Genomic DNA, 14,830 nt, shown 5'->3' with positions numbered 1-14,830 from the left:
GAAGTACTAGCTATTAGTATATTCTAGTTCTTTAGTCTAGAAGAGTTAATAAATAGTATTATAAGAGAATAATATATATATATATATATATATATATATAGAAGGTTATAGGATAGATATAGCAAGGGTTTTTATATATAGCGGGAGTATAAATTTTATATAGTAGGAGGCCTCTTAGGGTTAACCCTAAAGTCTAGGCCTTAGGTATACTTCTTTTTTATATAACGCTAATAGTACTTCCTCTATACAAACATATATATATATACGCGTACGTAGTCGTAGTATATAGTATAGCGTACTACCGTAAACAGCGATAAGAGTAGATAATAATACCTTAGGTATATTGCGATTTAGGCTACTACTAGAGCGATAACGTAACGACGCGACGATATAACAACGTAACAACGTAATAACGTAATAACGTAACAATATAATAACGCGACGACAACGCGACGTAATAACGTAACGGCGTAACGACGTAACGACGCAACGATAGAACGACGCGACAACGCGACAACGTAACGATATTACGAGATTACTATCGCTATTATAGTATATAATATATTAAGAGAATTCTTCCTATCTATAGAGTAGTATACCTAAGGTTTTCGTACCTAAGGGTATTATAGTTAACCCTAAGAGGCCTCCTACTATATAAAAAAAGCCTTCTGCTATATATAAAAACCCTATAGTAAGTATAATATAAGAGAATAGCTAGCTAGAGATATCGTATTTGCTCTATAGAGAAAAAAAAGTAGAGTATAAGAGAGCTAATTAGAAGAATATATAATGCCTATATATAGTATCTAAGACTAACTAGAACGAAGTCTAATAGATAGTATATCTATAAACTCTAAATAGTAGGCAATCTTGTACTAAGACTTAGAATATTATATATTCTATTATAATTTAATATATATACTTATATACTTATAAAGCATATACTAATAGTATATCTAGGTCTTGCTAAAAGTGTCTATCGTAAGACGAGAGTCTTACAATAATTGAATATATCTTAGGTAGTAGTAGGAGGTAATACCGCCTACACGGTACCTCCTAAACCAATCTCTCCCGCTCTCGGCAATTTCCGCGTCTCCACTTTCTTCTTGTCGAATCTTACACTTCACTCTTTCCCATCCCTCTCTCCTCTTCCTCGTCTCTATGCCTAAATGCTTTTCTTTCTCCTCATACCCCCGTCAACTAGGAACTTACTCTCTCTATATGTACTGAGTTAGCATCGGAAGGGTATCGCGATGTAAAAGGGATTGGACCTGCTTCCGCTAGTGCTCTCCGTTCCTCTGCTACCTCCTAGTTCGATCCATACTACTCTGGCCATTCACACTTATCGATACCTTCCGCGATGTCCATGAACGATGGACGGCCCGACTTCTAGAAGAGCACAATTGATGAGTGGGCTAGAGCGGCCATCAAAGCCTACCGGTGCCTGACTTGTGACCAGAAAAGCGATCACGTTCAGATGATGGTAATCAAACCTCACTCATGTACATCGCACCTGTCTCAAGCTCGTCTGCACATCGATGACATCTCTGCTGGTCACGCCTACGGATGATGAGCCATCTCATTGCACTTGTGGCTATCCCTCCGGTCAGTAGACCAGTCGAGATTCTACTGTTGATCGTATACGTTGGGCCAAATTGAGACTGGCACACTTGAGGTTCTTTGACACTTCTGGAACAAGGAACCGGTCGGTTATGCGTGCGGTGAGTCCAACATGCGCAAGCCTCTCATTGGCTGCACTAACATTACGTGCATTGGCTTGTAACAGCCGTCAAGTCATCAGAAAGAATGTTACTCGCTTATTCTGAAACCCCTCGTGTACTTCTCCCTCCTGAGTTTGTACAACTTCTCGGTACGTTTAGTGCTGCAGGCTTCCTCAAAGGGCCAGTCTTGAAGAACCAAGCGATACCCTACGAGAAATTTCGATTCTTAGCCGAATGAGTGGATAGAGAGGTATGTATAGGGTGTGAAATGAGTTAGCAGGTGACATTGCTGCAAGCTCATTCGCTGCCGGGGAGGAGATGACTAATCCCGCATACAAGTTACCAAGAACTGCGTCTCAGCATTGCGACCGATTGACTAACGCTGCTCAGAAAGGTAACCTCTGACAGCACAGTAGCTATCCAGTCCAGCGACAAGAGATGTTGTCAATATCAAGTTGAAGATCAGCCTTATAGAAGATCCACTTGATCACTCGCTTACAAAGCGTATTATTCAATACACAGCCAATCAGATCCTTCAGTTGTATTCACTTACCTTGGCATGTGATAGCCAATAAGGACTATGCTACCCAAGGCTTGCGAACTCCGGCTAAAGGCGTCTAATGATGAGCTAGTATATTTGCCGAAGCAACCTTCTCGCCCCTTCTCGTCCTGCACGCCCAGTGTCAGGTATCCTTGAACACAACCTCGTTCCTGGGAACCCGTCTGTGGTATTCCGCGGGCGACGACCATGTCCCTCCGCACTTCACCCTGGCAGGCCGACAAGATGCGGAGAAAAGCTGGCGGTCTTCATGTAGGGTTAAAAATTCAAAATGCACCATCACTAGTATAATTACAGGCATGTCTCGTGGCTCGTTGACATTCTCACAACGAAAAACAGCCAGTTGCCTACAACACTGCTGAAGATACAGCCAACGACATCAGCATCATGGCTTTCGAACTGCGAGGCTCCAAGCTCATCGCCGTCATCCTCCTGGCTTCTGGCCTGGACTTCCTCCTCTTCGGGTGCGGCGAATACAATACTCGTGCAAGATAGACAGTATTGACTGACTCGGTTTTAGCTATGATCAAGGACTATTCGGCGGCATTCTAGGCGGCAAACGCTTCAAGGCGATGCTGGGTGAGCCTGGACCGACCATGACTGGCTTCGTCACAGGTGTGTACGATATTGGATGCGCGATCGGTGCAGTGGCTGCCTTCTTCTTCGGTGAAGCGATCGGACGCAAGAAATCCATCATCTACGCCAACGTAATCGTTATCATTGGCGCTACGATCCAGACAGCATGCTACTCTTATGCTCAGATGGCCGTCGCAAGAGTCATTGCGGGCGTGGGCGTGGGACTGAGTACCGTGGCGGTACCGATTCTTCAAAGTGAAACACTTCCCTCTCACAATAGGGGCGCATTACTGGTCGTCCAGTCTGCACTTATTATCATTGGAGTCGCCATTGCTTCTTGGCTCTGCTTCGCGACTCTCTTTGCCAATAGCAGTCTTCAATGGCGATTCCCCATCGCCTGCCAGATCCTCTTCTCGCTGCTGGTGCTCTGCTGCTGCCCCTTCCTGCCCGAGACGCCTCGTTGGCTATGCAAGCACAACCGAATCGACGAAGCTCGCTACACAATCTCACGGCTCCTCGACAAGCCAGAAGATGATGCAGAAGTCAAAGGCCAGCTTCACGAAATTTTGGCCAATATCGAAGCCGAGAATGAAGATGGAGAGCCTAGCTGGAGCGAAGTGTTCTCCAATGCCACCAAGGCTCGCAATCTCCAGCGTGTACTGCTCGGAATGGGACCGTACATGATGAATCAATGGTAAAATATATCGCCCCCACAAGATAACGTTGCGCTCACAAGAAACAGGTCTGGCATCAACGCACTATGCTACTACCTTGCATACATTCTCGAGACCTACCTCGACTTCTCCCAGAACATGTCTCTCATTCTCGCATCTGTGGCCTTTACGCAATACGCAATATTCAGCTGGCCGCCATACTTTTACATTGACAAGATTGGACGACGCTGGACGGTGATGTTATCTTCCATTGGCTGTGCGATTTGTATGGCTGTGATTGCAGGCTGTCTCATCAAGCAAAGCTACAGCTCGGCAGCAGCAGCTGTAGCATTCATGTTCCTCTATCTGGACTGCTTCACGCTGGGAATCTTGCCAGTCAGCTGGTCGTACAGTGCAGAGATTCAACCACTGAGAGTCCGAAACAAGGCAACGGCTGTGGGAGTATTCTCTCACTGGACGTCGAATTGTAAGTTCAGGGCATAATTATCTTCGCTCGAGATCCAATGCTAATCCTTCGCAGTCGTTGTTGTAATGGTAACACCCATCGGCCTCAATCATATCGGCGGCAACTACTTTTGGATCTGGGCCATCGTATGTGCAAGCTTTGTACCGCTGACGTACTTCTTCGGTGTCGAGACTTCCGGACGTACACTAGAGCAGATTGACGAGTCGTTCTTTGAGAACCCAAGAATTCTCATGGGACTGGACAAGAAGAATACAGTAGTCATCAAAGCGAGCAAGCAGGACGAAGAAAGCCGATTCAGAGCGCTTGCCAAGGAGGAGGAGAAGCATCCGGAGAGAGTGAGTGTCGAGCAGGTGGAGGAGAAGAGTTGAGCGACCGGGCGTGTACAAAAATTAATTACATCGGACAAAGCTGTGCTTTCAACACTGTGAACTACTTGGCGCCAATGAGCATAGCCAGGGAAACGTTTGGGTCTATACTGAGAGAGGTACAATACATCGACTCGAGGCTTGAATGTAGCGCCCAATGCCACTACACCTACTCAAATTTAACAACAACACCAGCTCGCCCTCATCTCCGCGATCTACTTTACTCTCGTCTCCTCCACTGCTCTACTCTCAACTCATACTTATACTACATACACCTCATTAATAAATCAGATAGCCAACCAGCTCGACTCCTATAAACCCCGAACACGTCAACTCAAGCACCGTATACATCCTCAATACCTCCTAGTCCATAGTCCCTAACCCTAGCAATTTAGGATAATACACATCGCAGAAACTCCTTTTACCAGCCCCTCTCCTGGGTCCTCTCATCCTTTCTAGCCTCCAAGAAGAAAAGAAAACACGAAAGCAGAAAGTCGAATGATCAGAAAATCTTTATAGTGCCTAGTAGGTTATAAGGCAAATCAAATCAACCAAGGCAATACGCGAAAAGAAGTTATTCAAAATCTATATATTTCAAGCGAGAGTTGGATGGAAAGACGAGGGATTTCGAAAAAAAAAAAGGAAAAAAGAAAGAAAAAAAAGCAAAAAGAAAAGAAAACAAGACTTAGAAGAAAGCAAGGCCTCAAAGCAAGCTGCCGCTGCCGCCGCCGAAAAAGAAGTAGCAGCAGTAGTAGCAGCAGCAGTAGCAGTAGCAGCAGCAACAGCAGCAGTAAAATCCACCGACACCTCCAATAAATAAGTTAGATTCCATTGATTTATTCATTTCTTCCCATTTCCCACCTTCGCTTACAAAAAATAATTTACTAACAACATTTGTTTTCAACTAGATAAAGTAAGTAAGAATAAGTAAGATAATTAAAGACTCCTTCTCTTCTTTCTTCTTTCGCCAGACCCTCTCTACCTTTTGTTTACCTTACGAAAAAAAGCATTTTACAAAAAGAAATGAAAAAGAAAACTAGCGGTTGTACCCTCTAGTATAGAAGTATACTGAAAGTTACCAGGTATATATATATATAAGGTATTTATACATACCTTATACCTTTTTACAGAGTTCTTGACTCGGATACTATAATCTATACTATTATTATTCTTATAATCATTATTATAGTTGCGAATCTTGTATTATTGAAATTTTATTGGTCAAGTCGTGGAACAAAAAACATGTGATGATATAAGAAATGATGATAATAATTTATACAAGCACGATTGCTAGGAGGGTTCTGGGTTGGTTGGGAAGCGCTGGTGGGTACAGAGTATAAACTGCATTGTATGTTTCCGTAGGGTGGCTTTGATGTCAATAATAATATAACTATTGTGCATCCAGGTACGTACGTATTTCCTATTCACGCCTCACGACGACGCGATACTTGTACAGCTTGTTCTCCCCAATGTGTGAAATAGAAAGCTGCTTCGAGTTCTACTCGAAACCACCAAATTCGGCATCTTTCTCTTCTGCGCTGCTATCAGCCTTTCCCTCATCCTGCAGGACTTTTCTGGGCACTTCAAACAGCACACTGTAGTTGATGCCCGCCTCCACGACCTTCCAGCTACCGAGTCGGTGCTCTTTGCCCACGGCTGCAATCACCATCACGCCATCCTTTGCACGATCGCCTCGGTCTACGATGGCCAGGTCGTTGACGATTCCAGAGACGATACCGTGCTTTTTGCTTCCCTCTGAGACCGCTTGGAGAGCACTACTCGAGAGTGCGGCTGGACTCAAGCCAAATTCATCCAAGAGGTTGTCGACTGAGCTCTCCAAACATCCCAGCCTACCCATGGACTCGATTCGGCGCTTGTCCGGGCTGAGCTTCCATACTCGGACATAGCCATCCCACGATCCGGACACAAATACGTCTGAGAATGGGATTGCTCGTAGGGCGGTGATCCATCGAGCTTGTGGTTTTGTTCTCGCGTCTTCGGTCGGCACTTGTTCCGCACTGACTTGCTCCAAGGGCAAGGGCGGATCCATGCCATGTGCAAGTGGGTAGACGTGTACAGGCTTCTTCTTGTGCACATTCCAGAGTGCAAGAGAGCCGTTATCCGAGCCAGTAATAAATGTCTCGTCATCTAAACATGCCACTCGATCCATAGAGCCCTCGTGTGGTGGATCGTGATCCGCGCTCACATCGATCCCGCTGTCGTTGTCTTTGCTTTTGTGTTTCGATATCTTTGGTGCTCCACCTCCTCGAAAGACCAGCTGACTCTCTTCAACCACCTTCCATAGTCTCGCCGTTCGATCTCTACCCCCAACGGTCACACACTTTTCCTCCGCCAACGCCGATACATCTGCCACCTCGTCTTGATGTCCGAACAAAGTCTCGACATATGTCAGCTCGTCCAGGCTCCAAATCTTCACGGTTCGATCTCTGCTTGCACTAAAAAGCTGATTGGTGCCTCTCCGGAACGCCAGACCATCTATCGAGTCTCGATGCGAGTTCTGGTAGAAGAAAGTCTTGAGCGGCCGCAGTGTCGCAGCATCCCAGATGATGAGCTTCTTGTCCAATCCACCAGTTGCGACAAACTTGCCATCCTGACTCGCAGCGACACAGCGTACAGCTTTTGTGTGATGCTCCAATTCCTGCTTGCTCTTCTTGTCGCCGAACCTTTTACTCACTGCGAGAAGCTTCGGCTTTCTGCTCCTGCCTGCCTCTCGATCTATCGATTGTAATTGCCACTTGGCAAGAATGCAGTCTTTGCCCACAGTGTATGCCAGGCCATCCTTTTCACATATTGCCACCCCAGTCACACTCTTCTGATGATGTCTAAATTGAGTGCGCTCTGCTTTGCTCCAGTCAAAGTCCTCGCTGATCCAGCGGTAGATGCGGCCTTTTGTCTCTGCCGTATCCTCCTTCAACCTCTCGCCCATGCGCCGCGCCAAATTCTCTTTGTCGACATCGGCCGCATCAAATCCCGCTTCGTCCAGGATTTCTCGCTGAGTGTTGGCCAGATATTGTTCTGCTAGTCGAATTCGTTTCGACGCCACATCCTCGTCTTCATCATCGCTCTCGTCGCTGTCGCTGTGCACTTCTAGCGCTCGATTTCGTGAAGAGGCATGCTCATCGTCGTCGTCGTCGCTTCCGGAAATGGACTCGTCGCGTACTTTGCGAGGCTTCGAGGCTGGAGCCTTGCTGTTCCTGGCAGGCGCAGGGTCGTTTGTCCTCTTCCGCTTCTTCGCAGAAGCTGGAAGTGTGAAGAAGGACGACATGGTTGTGGGAGGAGTGCAATGGGCAATTCGGGCAAGAGGTGTGGGAAAGTTTTTGGCTGCGAGGCCAAAATAAAACTATCGCCGAAGCAACTCCGAAGGCGAACTCCAACTTTTTGTGTAAATATTTGTACATGTACATGTACCTCAGAGACTTCACCTGAAGGCTATCCAATGCCACGGGACATTGCTGAACCCAGCTATTTACCACAAAACACTTGCCACTTCTGATAGATGTGATATCTTGATGAAGTATCGCTCAGGACTCACATGAATAATTTCGAGCTTCCATACGGCGCCCATCACTGCGTCTCTTCTACACAATAAATCCTTCACATCTCTCAAAGCCAATCCGAGAGAATTAAACATACAGCTCACAATCCCGACCACAACAAAACCCACCTCGAGTGCATTCTCCCCATCCTCCAAAAGCCCGAGACAACATTGAATCCAAATGAGAAAGAAAAAAACACCCCCTCCAACGAATCAATCCCACCTCTGACTTTTCATAACAAAGTCATCATCACATCATCCAGAATCCTTTTTTTACAAATATAAGGTAGCATAAAAGCAACCCAACCTCCCAAGTTTCTACAGTACCATCCTATACTGCACATACATACATACATGAATACATACATCCCATCATCCAAACCCGTAGGGCCATGTACACCGTAGGGACAAGTACATACATACATACGGACAAAACCGGAACAGGGGGCCATGGGGGGAAATTCCTAGCTCCCATCATCATCATCATCAAGGGACCCGGATGGATCTACAGTACATACTACGAAAAAGGTACCCTCGCCGTATATTTTCGTGCGTGCGCAGATGATTCGTACTGTAGGTTGTTTCGCAGATTCGGCAATTAGGTGCGGAATTGAATGACTTTTTGCCTGCTGCTTGAGGGTAGGTAGTGAAGGATGGACTGGGGTTGGGGTTGAATGGTACTGTAGTGTGTACTGCGTGCGTAGGTACATGTAGTCATTTGGTTGAGGATAGGGAATTGGAGTTGTGCGCGAATGGTTGGTTACTTACCTGGAGTGGAGTGAAGGGAAGAAGATATAGGTATGGCGAGGTGATTTACTATGATAGGTAAGGTAGGTAAAAGTAGAATTGACAGTCTGTCTCAGAGAAAAGTCCCAACCGCAAAAGAAGAAAGTGTTCGATAGTAAAAGCGATAACCGGAAAACACCCTGCTAATAACCCACACACACACTCCCCCCATCAAAAGCCGTTTTCAAGTTCTTCCAAAAGATCAATCCCGAAGTACTCTCAACGCATCCATCGTCGAGCTCTGTTTCCACACCTGACAAAAATTCTTCCACAAAGACCAATCCATAATCGTCCAATCCGCGGCTGAACTTCCCTCTAGTGTACTAGCAGCCTGACCCAAAGTAACACCAACATCATCATCAGCAGCCTTCATCTCAATTTCTCCGCCGCAGCCACGCAACGAAATAGAAGAGACAGGGGGTTGCGTCAAAAGTTGTCTTCGCCATGAAGCTTCCGGTCTGTCAATAGCAGCTTGGCGCACAGGTTGTTGTTGATTTAAATTCTTCAAAGGAGGCAAATTTTTCTGTTGTTGGTGGAATGGTCGACAGCAAGTGGTAGTATAATCCGGCAAGAAAAGCTGCAGCAGAAAAGGATGTTGATAGACTTTGTGAGCACGATGGTCGTGGTGACCGCGCCAACTTCCGCCGCGATTGTCGGTGGGGGATTTGACGAAGTGGAGGGCGTCGGTTGTGATGGGTTGGAAGAAGAGTGCTTGTTGGAGAGATCGAGAGCCTGCGACGACTTGGTGGAATTTGCGATTTACGCGTTGGATGTTGACGAGGATGTTTTGAGGGGGTAGTTGGAGGAAGATGGCTTCGGCGAGTTCGACGATGTTGAAGACGTGTTGGGCGGCTGATATCGTGGGCTATGTGATGTTAGTCTCTCTCTTTCGTTCTTTCGAGGTTATAGTATTACAAGGTGCAGACGACATACTTGCAATTTATTGAAATCGGCCATGATGCTCGAGCAACTCGGTACCTAGTTCGTTCTCTGCAGAATGCTTATTCTATCCCCAAGTGAGCTTGTACTGTACAAGTCTTCCTCCCTAATGATCTGATGGAGACTTTTGTTCAAAATATTACAAAAAACAATAAGCAAACCAGGAAAACATGGCAGAGAGTAAAACACTTATAAGTTCTCTCCCAAGCGGCCCAGGCAGTGTGTCCAAGGGGGCACGAGTGAGCCATTTTTTATTATGATGCTATCACTCGCACAGGCGAACTGTGCTCAGTGCTCAGTGCATCGGTGCGTGTTACACAGGCAAAAAAAGAAAAAGAAAAAAAAAAATAGAGGCATGCCGGACATGCTATGCAAGGAGCCGCGGCCGCATATTTCCGCTGTACTTCCTTCCCATCCATGGCCTCACCACATCTCGCCATTGCGAGACCGGCAACCGTCTTTTCATCATTTGTGGATTGATTTCCAGCCAGTCTCTCTCGGTCCCGCGTCATGAGATGGCTTGACGAGCATCCACTATGAGGTATATACTACCTTATATATACACAATTGTCTCGATTAGGATGAGGTTACGTTGTAAGTGAAAGTACCTCGAGCTTGCATTGGGATTCTACACGAGGTCGATGGGAGTACTCACACACTCAACCCGTCAGATTCATCCTTGCCTTGTTGCCGTAAGGACCCACCTTTGCGGCCCGCTCTCACTAGCAGCGCACGGCCATATCGGTGATAAGCCATCAGCAACTTTCGAAACTTTTGTTCGCAAAAACCAGACACTTTCACATCTCTCTCTCACCGTCCATACGAAACCATCATCAACAACATGGCAACAACATCCTCTCCCGACAACGGTGAAGCGCAACCCTACACCTTCGACCTCGGCAACCTGCTCATCCAAGACCCCAACCCTGTGCCCTCGCACACCACCCCCAGCGAAAAAGAATCCATCCTCAGCGCCCTCGCCCAAAAATGCGCACAAGCCCTAATCCACCAACTCCTCTCACAACCCATCACGCGCGACGACAAAGACGGAAGTTTACAAATTTCCCTCCCAGCCCCCGAATTCCCCTTGCCTCGCGAAAAACCCATTCCGAAAGAAAAAGAAAAGACCAAATGGGAGAAATTTGCCGCCAAAAAGGGAATTAAAGCTTCGAGAAAGGATGGAAAGAAAGTCTGGGATGAGGAGATGGGTGAATGGAGAGATAAATATGGATTTGGAGCGAGAGTGTTGAAGAGAAATCCGGGAGAGGTGGAGAGGGATTGGGTGCAGGAGGTGGATGAGAAAAAGGATGCTGCGAAGAAGGAGGAAGGGGAGAAGAAAGGGCATGGAGGGAAACGTAAGGGTGAGTTGTTTTTTCTCTTCCTCTTGTTGAGTTTTGGCGCGTGGAAGACAGTGAGAGGTATGTGGGAGAGTGCTAATATGAGATGTGTGATAGGAATGGGCGATAATGCGAATCGGGACAGAAAATTGTCCAAGAAGAGTCGGAAGTGATGATTCCAAGCCCCTCACCACAATTTGTGAGGAGGGTGTGGAAATAAAAGGTATACGCGCATATCTCAGGAGGGTAGAGAACTATTTACCAAGGTCGAGGTAGTTCGGAGAGGGCATTTCTTGGGTTCGGGACCTCCTCTTTTTCCAACAAACCTTCGACAACAGGTTCGCCAAAGTGACAATGGCCTCCATGAGTGTGTGTGTGTGTGTGTGTGTGAGAGAGAGAGTAATATGTCGGCAAAAGCAAACTACTCTGTCTGCATTTGCGACCAAAAGAACAACAAAAACTGGTTGTCTCTCTCACGAGAAGATGATTGCATGATACCTGAGCGAGAGGAAATTCCGTGTGCGGAAAAGCTGCGCGCATCGAAGATATACGACCGCAAATCAAAAACCAAGCGAGAGAGAGAGAGAGAGAGAGAGAGAGAGAGAGAGAGAGAGAGAGAGAGAGAGAGAGAGAGAGAGAGAGAGAAAGAGAGAGAGAGAAAGAAAGAAAGAGAGAGCATGTAATACCCATCATCCTGCAAGTCATATCTAGTCACTTTCTAAAAAATGACAACAAAACGCCGCAGAGGCGCCTCGTGTACCTAAGGTAGTTACGTACCTCTTTAGCAATCCGTGGCTGGCTTCTGTTTCCCGCCAACTCCAGCAGCAGCAGTTGAATTCGTAAAGACTCCTCCTTCATCAATGCCTAAGGTACCTAGGTAGGTACATATCAGAACTGCACCTGCCATTTCGGATGTGTCCGGATTCTCTCGCCGTAGTGATAAAACACCCATGGAATCGGACACATGGCGAGTGCAACAAATGCTAAAAGGCTATTGCCCCATCCTACATGCATCATCATCAGCATCATCATCATCAGCATGGTCAGAGTCAGAATTAGAAACCAGCATGTATCAAGCTGCATAGCTGAGGTAGGTAAGAGAGAGGTAGGTAGGTAACTTACCCAATCCCAGTCCGTCATACATTTGCAGGCCAAAGAGCGGAAATACGCCGCCGAGAATAGACCGCAACACGGTATTCGCAGCGAGCGCACTGGCTGCGTAAATGTGAAAGGTATCGACGAGATAGGTGTTGATGGACATGAAGCATGCAATCAAGCCAATTCCGACGAGAAGGGTACCGAAAATCGGGACTGCCCATTGAATGTGGTATTGTGCCGTCCAACCCTGGGGAGAAAGTCAGTACAGGTATTTCACAGAAATTCCTGGTGTCGACTACTACCTGGGGTAGGTAGGTAGGTAGGTAATCATATACTGACATAGATGATGAGTCCGATGGGGATGAGCGGACTAGTAGAGAATGAGGAGGATCAAAAGTCAGCAAACTGTTTCCAGACGTCATGCTCTAAGTTGAATTTTCTCCTTACCCAGCGTAAATGAGTGGTGGCAGGCGATATTCTGGTTTGATCTTCCCATCGCCTCCAGTACCACCATTTCTCTTCTGATCTTTGAGGGCAAGAGCCTTGGCGAGTCGGTCTGATATGGCACCCAAAACGGCAAGACCAATAAAGTTTCCCAATCCGATACCAATGTACACCAGTCCGACAATGGAAGGGCCGAAGTTGTAATTGTCCTTGAAGACAAAGGTAAAGGTGGTAAAAAGAAGGTATAAGAAGCCGTACACGATGGCCAAGTACAAACTCATGAGGCCACAGATCGGAGAGAGGAAGAGCATCTTCGTCGGGCGAACAATGGCGCGGAGGAAGAGTTGTTTTGGGGTCAAACCATTGTCGAGTTTGGAGCGAAGGTTGGGGTTATTGGCGGCCTTTCGCAGACGGGCAGCTTTGCGTTCGAGCAGGACTGGCCCGTAGGTCTCGCGCAAGATGAAGAAGGCGGGGATGGCGAGGACCGCGGTGCACATTGCGATCACGTACTGAGGCAGAGTTGTGGTTAGCGTAGCTTCTTTTGGGAAGGAGCAGATGGTTTTGGTATGATGGAAAACTCACAAAGATCCATCTCCATGATTTGGCTTCTGTGAGGAAACCTCCACATACAGGCCCTAATCAGAAAGAAATCAGCAACCCCTTTCCGGTATGTACCTCGAAACGACTGTCAAGACCCACCCACAACGGGTCCCAGCATTGGGCCCAGTGCCCAAATCGACATTGCGCCTCCCCGTTTTTCCGGCGGCATCATATCAGCAATGGTACCTCCTCCGATTGTGACGGGACACACTCCCCAGACACCTTGCAGGAACCTGTAGACGCACAATTCACCCATGCTTTGTGCTCGTCCACACGCAATGGTAAAGCCAATGAATCCCAGGTTACATGTGTGATAGACCCATAGTCTCCCATACAGCTCCGAAAGAGGCGCAATGACGAGGGGTCCAAACGCGAAGCCGAGCACGTAGATGGATACGACGAGGGTTGCGAGCACTGACGATGAAGTCTCAAATTCGCGCATCAATTCTGGCACTCCGGGGGCGAACATCGAAGATGCAAGAGGAGTGAGAAAGGTGAGGGCACTGAGGATTGCGATTTGCGTCCATTTCGTGGATGCAGGCCAGTTTTGGGGATTGGCAGCATCGTCTGGGCTGGACCAGTAGACAATGTTGGGGTCTTGCTCATCATCGTCTGCGGATGGAACCGTGCTATTGAGAGACTCGTCTACGAAAGTCGTCCTCGACTGTGGAGCGCTCTTCTCCGAGTCGTGCTCGTGAGACTGCCGCGGTTTAGCGAGCGCAATGTCAGTTGGAATGTCGGCGTCATGGCCTTCGAGATATGCCTTCTGCTGAGGTTCTGGCAGGTCGGCTCCGGCTAGGCCTGAAAGGATGTTGTTGTTGGTATGTGAAGCAGCCATCCTCGTCACCTGCCCGCGAAGGTTCGTCGGCCCGCAGAATTCCCACCGGGCCGGGCTGCACACCGAACTAGGTGGTACGGCAACTCGTTTCAGCAGTCAACGTCCACTTCACCTTCGTTTTCTCTCTGTTGCGGTATACCTGGTGGTCGATGTCGTTGTTGTCGATGATGTGGGTGAAAAAGATAGCGAATGCGGCAGCACGTTATGAGCGCCAGTCGCGGTTTCTGCAGGTGGTCGATCTTGCAGCTGCCACACATTCGGGAATACGGCACACGTCTGAGCCGCCTCGGCTATGATGTATGCATACGCACGCTCTGCATTAACGCCGTTGTTCTGTTGTGCATCAATCAGTGCGTGGGTGGTTTCCGGGTGGGGAGATGCAAAGGTCAGGTATGCGGTGAGGAGATGAAGAAGCGACGTCTATGGTGAATTGAGTCCTGTTGTGAGGCTCGGATGTATCACTACAGTGCCCTCACCTCTATTTGGCAACTGAGCTCGTTGCTCATGCAGGCCCGGCGATCACTCTCGCTTGCATGTGAATTCCGCGCGTTACATTCACTTCTCAGCTACAGGAGTCTTGGCACAAGAACTTTGGTTGGACTGGTAATGCCCTCCTGATCTGTTATCGAAGATTCGCGTGTATCGCTCATGGCAACTGTTGGCGTGCCGTCCTTCCACGAGACAGCGATGTGATGTTTTCGCATTTCACGGCTTGTAGCTATACTTGAGATGCTCGTCAACAGTCCACAGACTTGAGAGATCACATCCTTGATTCCTTCCCTCACTCTCCCTATCATAAAGGCCATCTTTCCCTCATTCACCCTATTCACCACAGAAATCCGCCCAGGACACCTTCTTCCTAGCAGGTCTC

General features: G+C 47.6%; 5 protein-coding genes across 5 annotated transcripts; 2 read left to right on the top strand and 3 right to left on the bottom strand.

The window, feature by feature from the left end:
* The first annotated feature begins 1,238 nt into the window (after nucleotides 1-1,238).
* Nucleotides 1,239-4,416, top strand: SEPMUDRAFT_165844 (sugar transporter STL1). Its single transcript, XM_016908191.1, has 5 exons — nucleotides 1,239-1,721; nucleotides 1,787-2,744; nucleotides 2,801-3,550; nucleotides 3,599-3,996; nucleotides 4,051-4,416. Exons 2-5 carry the CDS (start codon nucleotides 2,668-2,670, stop codon nucleotides 4,362-4,364), a joined length of 1,539 nt encoding a protein of 512 aa, XP_016758305.1. The 5' UTR covers nucleotides 1,239-1,721; nucleotides 1,787-2,667; the 3' UTR covers nucleotides 4,365-4,416.
* Nucleotides 4,417-5,724: 1,308 nt separating this feature from the next.
* Nucleotides 5,725-7,647, bottom strand: SEPMUDRAFT_135525 (WD40 repeat-like protein; the record flags this gene model as incomplete). Its single annotated transcript, XM_016902719.1, has 1 exon — nucleotides 5,725-7,647. The coding sequence occupies one exon, from the start codon at nucleotides 7,645-7,647 to the stop codon at nucleotides 5,860-5,862; it is 1,788 nt and encodes a 595-aa protein (XP_016758304.1). The 3' UTR covers nucleotides 5,725-5,859.
* A 1,072-nt stretch (nucleotides 7,648-8,719) lies between these two features.
* On the bottom strand, nucleotides 8,720-9,965 carry SEPMUDRAFT_158332 (uncharacterized protein). The gene is made up of 2 exons (XM_016907785.1): nucleotides 9,637-9,965; nucleotides 8,720-9,568 (listed from the first exon to the last, which is right to left on the bottom strand). The coding sequence occupies exons 1-2, from the start codon at nucleotides 9,658-9,660 to the stop codon at nucleotides 8,906-8,908; spliced, it is 687 nt and encodes a 228-aa protein (XP_016758303.1). The 5' UTR covers nucleotides 9,661-9,965; the 3' UTR covers nucleotides 8,720-8,905.
* A 286-nt stretch (nucleotides 9,966-10,251) lies between these two features.
* SEPMUDRAFT_151192 (ribosomal biogenesis regulatory protein) lies at nucleotides 10,252-11,642 on the top strand. The gene is made up of 2 exons (XM_016906664.1): nucleotides 10,252-11,003; nucleotides 11,097-11,642. Exons 1-2 carry the CDS (start codon nucleotides 10,484-10,486, stop codon nucleotides 11,150-11,152), a joined length of 576 nt encoding a protein of 191 aa, XP_016758302.1. The 5' UTR covers nucleotides 10,252-10,483; the 3' UTR covers nucleotides 11,153-11,642.
* On the bottom strand, nucleotides 11,613-14,121 carry SEPMUDRAFT_151191 (MFS general substrate transporter). The gene is made up of 6 exons (XM_016906663.1): nucleotides 13,221-14,121; nucleotides 13,104-13,156; nucleotides 12,525-13,030; nucleotides 12,417-12,447; nucleotides 12,102-12,324; nucleotides 11,613-11,983 (listed from the first exon to the last, which is right to left on the bottom strand). The coding sequence occupies exons 1-6, from the start codon at nucleotides 13,957-13,959 to the stop codon at nucleotides 11,868-11,870; spliced, it is 1,668 nt and encodes a 555-aa protein (XP_016758301.1). The 5' UTR covers nucleotides 13,960-14,121; the 3' UTR covers nucleotides 11,613-11,867.
* Nucleotides 14,122-14,830: the final 709 nt, after the last annotated feature.

The sequence above is a fragment of the Sphaerulina musiva genome, assembly GCF_000320565.1.
Source record: "Sphaerulina musiva SO2202 unplaced genomic scaffold SEPMUscaffold_9, whole genome shotgun sequence".
NCBI lineage: Eukaryota > Fungi > Ascomycota > Dothideomycetes > Mycosphaerellales > Mycosphaerellaceae > Sphaerulina > Sphaerulina musiva.
This window is presented reverse-complemented; position numbering and strand designations above follow the sequence as displayed.